The 10221-nt window shown below is 33.5% G+C and overlaps 1 protein-coding gene across 4 annotated transcripts in view; it reads left to right on the top strand.

Annotated features, from left to right (window-relative positions):
- Nucleotides 1-10221, top strand: part of FAM179B (family with sequence similarity 179, member B) — a 60930-nt gene that overhangs the window by 19655 nt on the left and 31054 nt on the right. For all 4 annotated transcript variants that reach the window (XM_012724644.1, XM_004682104.2, XM_012724643.1 and 1 more), the window contains 4 exons: nucleotides 759-1052; nucleotides 2437-2696; nucleotides 4252-4484; nucleotides 7471-7571. In XM_012724644.1, the coding sequence (XP_012580098.1) occupies nucleotides 759-1052; nucleotides 2437-2696; nucleotides 4252-4484; nucleotides 7471-7571 (888 nt within the window). The remainder of the gene's footprint in view (nucleotides 1-758; nucleotides 1053-2436; nucleotides 2697-4251; nucleotides 4485-7470; nucleotides 7572-10221) is intronic.

Genomic DNA, 10221 nt, shown 5'->3' with positions numbered 1-10221 from the left:
TTTTTTTTTTTTAAGATTTATTTATTTGTGCATACAGAACTGGGGTGCAGGCCAGAGGCTCAGGGGCGGTGAGAGGCTTCACCAGAGACAGAGTGAGGAACAGAACAGGCAGAAGTACACTGCTGAGGGGAGCAGCGGGCGGGCGGGTCAGGAGAGGTCTGCCAAGCCATGAGGATCACCTCTGGGGAGGGGATTGAACTCATGCAAAAGCAGCTTTAGCTTCTCAGTGCTGTGGTTTAACCTGCTGCACCAGGGAGGGCCAGAATTTCCATATCTTTAAGCAACATACTCAGTATCAGGAAAATGAAATTCCTAAATTTGTAAATTCACTGTTATTCCTATCAAAATTTCAATAGGACCCTGACATACATATGAAAGAATGGAGGGCCAAGGAATAGTCAGGTTAATTCTAAAGAAGGTCAAAATGGATTGAGACTCATCAGGTAGCATAATGATGAAACACTATAGTGCTAGTTCAGAGACAGACAAATAGACTAATGAAATTAATAAAAAGACCTAAGAATAAATCCAAATTTATTTTATGTTAGCTCCATAGTGAAAGAGGAAGAACAGAGAGTTTAAAATATTTTACTAGAGAAATTACACTATCTATATTGAAAAAAGGTAAATTAGCTCTTTATCTCCTACATCGGTATGCACGATGGGATTAAAAAAACCTAAATGCAAAAGGCAACTAAAAACACTAAACTCTAGGAATTGTAAATACAGAAATAACATACTCTCTTATTTTATTTCAGTGTATGCCAGCCTAAATTTTGGCAGTAAGACACAGCAAACATTTGGTAATCAAACGGAACGAACTTCATCATACTCCGGTTCAAATCCAAATCCAGGATCCTTCATCCTTCCATCTTATCCTCTCTCATCACCTCGAACGAGTCCAAAGCACACATCTCTTACTGTATCTCCAAAGAAGACTCAAGATAATTCTGCTAATTTCTCAAATTCCTGGCCTCTTAAAAACTTTGAAGGACTATCAAAGCCAAGTCCACAGAAAAAGTTGCTCAGCCAAAAAGCATCTGACATTACAGGTAGAAAAGATACATAAAATTAATACTTTGTTCAATTTTATATATTTTGAATTATATTTTGAATTATTATGTTGAAGTTAGAACTGTTAGATCTTTTAAAACTAATAAGCTGCCTTTTGTTTTTCTAAATTAGTAAATGTCTAGGAAAAAATTTAATAATATGTTAAATAGGTAAAGTATGTAACATTCAATTAAAGTAGTCATTTCTCATATTGCCACTTTAAAACTCTTTTTTAAAGCTAGGCATCAAAATTGCATTACAATGGATATGAACAGTCTCAAGGCCTTCTAATTTTAGTGTTACAAATATAAAATATAATTAATATATTTAATGTTTCGTTTAGTCAACATTTATTGAATGCTTATTATAAGTTAAAATTAGTTTGAAACATATTCTATTGTTAAGTAAAATATGTTTTTTTTAACAACAGTCCTCTCCAAAATCATGAGGTAAGTATATAAGATTTATTCAGGATAGATCCAGTCAAAATAAATATTAAAGGCTACTCTACATATCTATATCTTTCTTATGCCCAGCCTCTAAGAGATGTTCTCCTTTAAACTACCCCATAGTAACTACTGTTCCAATTTATAATCATAATTAGCTAAATTTATTACACAACTTTAACACTTTGATAGTATTGAACCTTCATTCTTTTATTAATTTCTTTCTGAATGTCTTTCCTACAAGATCAGATATGTTTTAAAAGCTGAAACTGTGTTCTCCCCATACCAGTATTACTGCTTTGCTTTCCAGATAGTCATTCAAATGTTGCTTACATAATTAAACTAAGCTAGAAAGTGGCCCTTCTAACCTATGATGAACTTTATCATATGAAGATTAATCATTCAAAGGTTAATCATGATTATGTATATGAAGATAGAAATTGCAGTTGGTATAATACTTTTATTTAATATGAAAGAATTTCTATTGACTCATTTTTGTTATATTAGAGTACTTTTTTTTTTTTAAGATTTATTTATGCATACAGAACTGGGGTACAGGCCAGAGGTGCAGGGTGGTGAGTGGATTCACCAGAGTTAGTGGGGTGCAGAACAGGCTGACTGAGAAAGTACACTGCTGAGGGGAGCAGCAGGCTGGTCAGGAGAGGTCTGCAGTGCCATGTGGTCACCTCCAGGATGGGTGGGAATGAACTCATGCTGAAGTGGCTTTAGCTTCTTAGTGCTGTGCTTTAACCTGCTGAGCTACCAGGGAGGGCCCTGTTAGAGTACTTTTGTTTTTTTCCTTTAGTAATTTTATCCTGATAAAAAAATACTTATATATACACATTTTTAAAATACTGTATTCCAAGCACTTGTGTTTATAATTTCCTCTTTGAAGTTAAGAAAAAAAAAAAAAGTAAAATACATATTTTTCACACAGGAGAAAATTCTCAAGAAAAACCTGCAGTTCAGCTTACACCTGCCCTGGTGAGATCACCATCTTCTCGGCGAGGCCTAAATGGGACCAAACCTGTCCCTCCAATACCAAGAGGAATCAGTCTTTTGCCTGATAAAGCTGACTTAAGCACAGTGGGACCCAAAAAAAAAGAGCCTGATGACATTTGGAAGAGTGAAAAAGATAATTTTACAATTGATCTTTCAGAATTAAATATCAGGGATAAAGATTTGGATCAAGAAGAAGTTAGTATCAGATAACATTTGTAAATGCTTGTAACTTTCTATATTATAATGTTATTTAAGAGAAATCAAGTTTTTTTTTTTTTAAATCTCAGCATGTTTTCTTATTTATAAAAATGTTTCATGTTCATTATAAAATGTATAATGAAGTGAAGTGTTAGGAAGAAAATTCATTATAGCAAGTGCCACTACCCAAAATAATTTAACATGTCTCCTCACAGTATTTCTTCTCTGCATTTATTATTCCTTTCTGAATTAAAAGTTAATATAATATAGCAATACACCTATGAACTAATCCTTCACAAATGTGTAATGTCATCTTTGTTTCCTATTTTTTTTAAATAAATGAAACAACACAGTTCATTCCCCAATCCAGTTGCTCTCCCTTCTTCACCAGAGGGAATCATTATCACCATTATTTTGTATTTTACATTTCTTTGTACTTTTTATAGTTAAGACTTATATACTGTTTCCACGGATGATTTTTCTTTTACATTAAATATGTAAACTGAAATACTCATAATATTTTATGATCTTTTTTTAGCCTGTTATAAAATATAAGCATTAGGTGCTGATAATGCAAATTCATTTTTAAGCATTTCTGAAACATTAAGCATACATAAAATTAACCTATAAAATGTTACCTATAAAATAACCTGTAAATTCATTCTTAATGATTTCACTATTCCAACTTCTACTTTAAAATCTTTTCCTTGACTTTTTTTTAAATTGTATTTAGTGGTACTAAGAAGGTAATTCGCCTAAAGAAATTTTTAGAGGAGACATTTTCCTATATAATTTACAAATTTTATCTGATCATACTTATTTTTGCATTGTTTTTATAACTTAAAAATAGCCCCTTTTCATTTAGTTAATAACTTTCTTATTTGTAATTATTAGTAAAGATAGGAAGATACTACTGGGTTTAGATCATCAACCTTCCAAGAATTTACTGGGGAACTGACTATATATAAACTATTATATAATTTTTATTAAGAAAATATAAGCAAAATAGTTTGTCTATTTCTTTATTACTTAGTTCATTAAAGGTTTTATTCCCAACCTTAAGCTACTAGTTTATAGTAATAACTTTCAATCTGCATTTTCAGCAATACATGCCTTCCAAAGTTACATTCAGTGATCTGAACTTTACCATTGGCAAGTATGAGTTTAGAAACTGATGACATTTTGTTGACCTTCTTATAAAACTTCTAGATAACCTCATCATCACACCAGTGATGTAAGATTAGCTAAGCCTCTGTGATTTGAACTTTTCTTATATCTCATTCAGTGATTAGTTTATTAATTCACAATGCAGAGTACTAACCACTATACAATCATGGCTAGTTTATTAATTCAGTTATTACAATGACCTTGTCATTGTGCTCAGTCCTGGAACTATTGTGGTAAATAATTACTGGATGTAATTTATAACCTAATAGGTTGTTTATAAAAATCTGAGTGATGATATTGTGTGTTAATTAATGAAGTTTAAAATTTAAGGATAATTTGTACTGATATAATTTTCTTATGTAGTTAACTTTTTATTTTTTCTTAGATGCAGAGTTCTCTGAGGTCACTTCGTAACAGTGCAGCTAAGAAAAGAGCAAAACTGAGTGGCAGTACTTCTGATCTTGAAAGCCCTGATTCTGCAATTAAGCTTGACTTGACCATGGACTCTCCATCTCGATCTTCCTCTCCAAACATCAGCTCTTACAGTGAAAGTGGTGTTTACAGTCAAGAATCGCTGACTTCTTCTCTATCTACAACTCCCCAGGGGAAGAGAATAATGTATTCTATTTTTTGATATGTTAAATGAATGCTAATCTATAAGTTATAATTTAAAGCCTTAGTTTCACGTTTGAAAAAAATGTTTAATGTATTTTCTAGTTTTTAAAATGTTGAGCTTTATTTAAATAACAATGGATATGTTTGCTTAGCTTTCATTTTGGTTGGAGGTACAGCGAATGAACACAACTTCAGCTGTTACCTAGAGCACTTAAATTAATGTAAACCCTTTTCCCAAAACCCCAGTTGTTCTTTTGCTTATCTATAATTTATCCTGCTATTATTGTTCTTTACCTCTTTTCTGAATCATTAAATCATTTGCCATTTGATCTATAACTGATACTATTGCCTTCATTTAAAACTCAGCACCAGTTTTCTCTAATTGATGAGTAAACTCCACGAAGCTGCATTCCCAAATATTTCTTCTATCTTATAAGCTTTTCTGTTATCTTATAAGCTTATATATGATTATAAACTTAAAATACTCTATACTATAGCTTTCACAGACGTCCCAGGGTCTCCTTAACTGCTGTAGTGCTAGAGTTAGTCCTGGCCACCCCACACTGACAGAAGTCAGTACCATTCCAACAGATTGCCTCAATAATTTCTGATTCTTAAACAGTGAACTCATCTTGATTTCCAGGAATCTCTGTGACCCTATTCTAGTAATTCAGGGGCATTCTTTTCGCTTTTTATCTTAGACAAAAACCTAACAGTAAAATTGCTAGGTCATGAGCTAAATGACTACTAAATATTTCTCAGAGTAGTTGTGCAGTTTTCTACCCCCAACAGTATATAAGAGTTCTAGTTGTTTCACATCCTTGCTAACATTTGGTGTGGTCTTCTTATTTTATTTTATTTTATTTTATTTTCCTTTGATATCCTAAGCCATGTTTTTATATAACTATTAGCAGTAAATATTTTTAATTATTTTCATTTAGGTGAATTCAAACCTCTAATAATATAAATAGAGACTGCATAATCAGAAGAGAAGTGGCATCCTGTTAATTCAGTGAACAAAGGGATTTTGTTTTAGCAGTTCATGAAATTAAACTGCAATTTTTCATCCTACTGAGAGAGGTTTCTCTCTTCCAAGGATTTCCTCCTCCACAGTTTATATTTAAATTGCAGCTTATTTTTAAGCTAGAAATTTTTTCTTAATGGAAATTCCTTTGTTGTAATCACCTAGCTAGAATATTGCATTATATTTGTAAAATTAATTTTGGAATAGCTTTATGGGCTCATGAAGTAACTGTGTTTACATTAAGTTACCAGACACTTAAAAAATATGTTTATCTTTTAGATTTAAAGTTCATTCCTGTCTTCTATTGATTTGAAATTTTATATAACCCAATAGTTCAAGTTCCTATAAGTAATCTGTAATCCAGTTGGGGAGAAAGATTCATTTTATATTATAACATTTAGAATTCACTATTCCCTTTACTATCTTACATTGTTAATCTCTTCAGATAATGGACTCATTGAGAATGGAGTTCAGTATATCTTATTTATAAACCAGATTACTGTTAATTAATTTAGTATTCCACATTTAAGCTTAATAGCTTTACAGCAATTATTGTTTTCAACTTGTATCCTGCAATAAGAACCATGGCCAAAGAAAGCCACTGCTACTTCAGGTGGCTTCCTTAAGTGTGTCGAAAAGGAAAAAATTGTAAGCCACTCTTACAGGGACTGAAGTATTTTCTTTGTTTGTATAAATATAAATGGATAGTAATCTATTCTAGAGAAATTACTCTTTTAAAATATTTAATACCAGTTTTTCACTAGGCCCATTAATATGCCTACCCACCTACTCAAATTGTACTTTTTTTTTCAAATTGTACTTTTTTTAAGGTCTTTTCTTTGTAAACTCATTACTGACTTAGTGATACTATAATACCTAATGATTTAAAGCAGTTTCTTACATTTGGATTTAACATTCTTTTAGTTTGCTTTCTTTGTGAGGCAAACCAATAGTCTCTATAAGTATAGCAGAGGCCTCCCTGGTGTTCTAGGCATTAAGTCTCAGTTCTGTCTCCACAAAGATCTGAGCTCAATCTTGACCAGGAGCTACTCCCCACATGGGATGGCAGACCTCTCCTGTCTTGCCCATTGCTCCCCTCAGCAATAGTCATTGCTCCTGGTCTGTTTCCCATTCTGTTTCTGGTGAATCCGCTCACCCCTTGCATTTCTCACCTACACCTAGTTCTTTTCACACAAAAATAAATAAATCTCCAAAAAGAAAATAAAAAATAAAGGAAAGTACTGTAAAAAAAATAGAAAATGTCCAAGAAGAAAGTGGGATTAGGATTTGCTCAACTCTATAACTGATCTTTTATTTATACTATAGTTGTTATTTTTATATTATCATACATGGAAGTGATATATCAGAGAACTAGGAGTCATTTGGCTTAGAGATATATATTTTCAGAGATTTATTTACTTATGCATATAAGGCCTGGGGTGCAGGGGGTGAGAGGATTTGCCAGAGACAGAGTGGGGAGCAGAACAGGCAGATCTGCTGAAACACACTGCTGAGGGGAGCAGCAGCCAAGACAGGCGAAGTCTGCTCTGCCATGTGGGTCAGTCAGCTTCCTGGTCTGGAATCAAAGTCATGCTGCAGTGGCTGATAGCCTCATGATGCTGTGCTCTAACCTATACCACCAGGGAAGACCCTGGTTTAGTTTTAGATCATTTTAATTCATTCCCTTTATTTTTTTTGGCTTAACCAAAGATGATGCAGTACAAGTTTAGGAGTCTCCAATTCTTTTGGCAGTCTTCTCATGACTATATAAGAATTTACTATAGATTAAACAGGATTCAAATTCAAAAAGTGAACTATAGAATAACTGTAGTTATTCTTAGCTATTGTTTTTCATTGCTTTGTTATGTAAGTTTAGTGAGTTATTAAAGTGTAGAGAATTCTGGTATGAATGTTGAAAAACTCTTGATCTTAAATGTTCATTAAAATTACTTTGTTTCATTGTAGGTCTGACATATTTCCGACATTTGGATCAAAACCTTGTCCAACAAGACTTTCTTCTGCAAAGAATAAAAACACTCAGATAACTGACCAAAGTGCCAGTGCAGGTATTCTATGACTTTTTTAAACATAATTTATAGAAAGTAATAATTACAATTAAAATTGATAGTGAATACATTTCAGATTAGTAGTTACCAATTAAGACTAATCTTTTTAGTTCTTAAAGGAAAAACACCTTTTCCTGAAAATTAATACTTCCTTAAGCCTCTGGGTATACCGATAGCCTATGGCTCCCTCACCCATATATTTTCATTTATATGAAATTTGACCTGGCTATCAAAGTTTGGAGCTCTCTCCAGGTGATTCTAATGTGTAACATAATTTAAAACCCACTGAATATCACAAAAACTATTTTTAAAAAAATTATGTAGATAGTAAAGTTCACATTAATCTTGTGTTAACAATTTGTGAACTAATCTGTAAAATCTCTATAATATCACTTTTTAAAAAAATTTAGTTATTAGTAATAAACTGGAAAAATAATTGGATATTTAGGATGGGAACTGCATTGATTCTTTATGATTTAATAAACTGTATTAAATAATGAATTATAACATTCAGGTCTGATTTATTTTCACATGTTCTCAATATAAAATTCTAACAGTTTCTAAGGCCACTTTATATCATCATTACCTTCCAAAATATGTTGTGTCTCTTAATGTTTGATATGAATTTTAATTTCTAAGTATGTCTTGATTTTTAGTTTGCTTTTTTTTAAAGATTTATTCATTTATGCATACAGAACTGGGGTACAGGCCAGAGATGCAAGGGTGGTGAGAAGCTTCACCAGAAACAGAGTGGGGAGCAGAATTGGCAGACTGACAAAGTACACTGGTGAGGGGAGCAGCAGGCAGGTCAGGAGATGTCTGCCGTGCCATGTGGATCATCAGGGCGGCGATCAAATTCATGCTGAAGTGGCCTTAGCTTCTCAATGCTGTGCTTTAACCCACCACCAGGGAGGGCCCTTTGGTCTGCTTTTAAGCCTTCCGTTACTCTTCCTCATTGCTTACCTATTTAACTTCCTGAGATTTCTATCAAGATTCAGGCTCCTTCTCTGACAATCCATTCCTCACATAAATCTTACTATATTACCCAGCCAGATTTTATTTGGGGCATTCCTCTGTCATTGGCTCCTGCCTCCTTGTCTAGCCTCATTTTTCACTTCCCTCTTTTTATCTTTGTATTTGTTTGTACTTGTGCATTCTGTTAGTATTCATGATGTCTAGAAACATCTATTCTATTCAGTTGTGAAAACTGCTCAGTTGCTTTCTCTGGGAAAACTTCTTCAGTTCACAAATAGAATTGATTATTACATTTTTTGTGATATCATGATATTTTACACTGATACCTTTTATTAGTAGTATGATTACTTTTCTTTTCTTGATTCTTGATCTCCATGAAATACTTCTTTCTGATTATCTACCAAATGACTGTCATAGTTATGAATGCCCAGCTAGCTTAACCATGTATATCTAGTATTCTGCCCTCCACAAAACCAATGCTCAACAAAATGATAGCTACTCTGCTAGGCATGGGAAGACAGTATTTGTGCTTTACAGTCTGAATTCCTGCTAGAATCACAATATAATATTTAATAACCATATTCATAAGCTTGACTTCCCCATCTGATAATGTAAATTTTGAGAAGGGCAGTAAAAATTTAAGTATATTACATATATAAAGCATCTAGTGTATAGTGGGTACTTGGTTTATTTAAAAGGGAAAACACAAAGAAATATTATACATAAACTATTCCTTAACACATTTTTAAGGCTGATCATCATAACAAGTTATGATGGCACAACAGGTTAAAGCACAGCAACATGAAGCTGGTCACAGCCACTTCAGCATGAGATTGATTCCCAGCCAGGGAAGTGACTCACATGGTGTAGCAGACCTCTCCTGTCTTTCCTGCTGCTGCCCTCAGCAGTGTATTTCAGTCAACTTGCCTATTCTGTTCCTCTATCTCAGGTGAATCCTCTAATCCACCACACCTCTAGCGTATACCCTAGTTCTGTATGTGTAAATAAATAAATCTTAAACAAAAAACAAGTTATAACTTGCTAAATATTTATGTAAAGACACATTATTGTTAGGTTGTATCTATCATTTTATAAGAAAGGAGCCCTCTTTGAAAGAATGTCTTTGCATTTAGCAAATAATGGTTTTAGAAAACATACATTTGAGTTTCCCTTTGTTCATAGTTGTATGACTTTGTGTTTTTAGTAGTGGTTGGTCTTATAGTGGTATATATATATTTTTATATGCTGTATTCAGTATTTTCCAAACTTGTCTACTATTCAGTATTTTTCAAACATGCCTAATCCTAGGACTCACCTGGGATACGAAGAACAAAAGTCAAAGCCTCACCACATACCTGGTGAATAGATCTTCAAGTTAAATACTTTTAACAAGTAACTTAGTTATATTTCTGTGATCAGACTTTAGAAACCATAATTGAATTAACTATAAGATATTCTTGGTTAGGACCCTCCCTGATGGCTCAGTGGGTTAGGGTGCAGCACTGCAAGCTGGCCGCAGCCATTTCAGTGTGAGTTCTATCCCTGACTGGGAGGTGATCCACATGGTAGGGCAGACCCCTCCTGACCCGCCCACTGCTCCCCTCAGCAGTGTACTTAGTCGATCTGCCTATTCTACTCCCCATTCTATCTCTGGTGAATCCCCCCACTGCCCCTG

Source organism: Condylura cristata, unplaced genomic scaffold (genome assembly GCF_000260355.1).
Source record: "Condylura cristata isolate star-nosed mole 26May11 unplaced genomic scaffold, ConCri1.0 scaffold00013, whole genome shotgun sequence".
Classification (NCBI taxonomy): Eukaryota; Metazoa; Chordata; class Mammalia; order Eulipotyphla; family Talpidae; genus Condylura; species Condylura cristata.
This window is presented reverse-complemented; position numbering and strand designations above follow the sequence as displayed.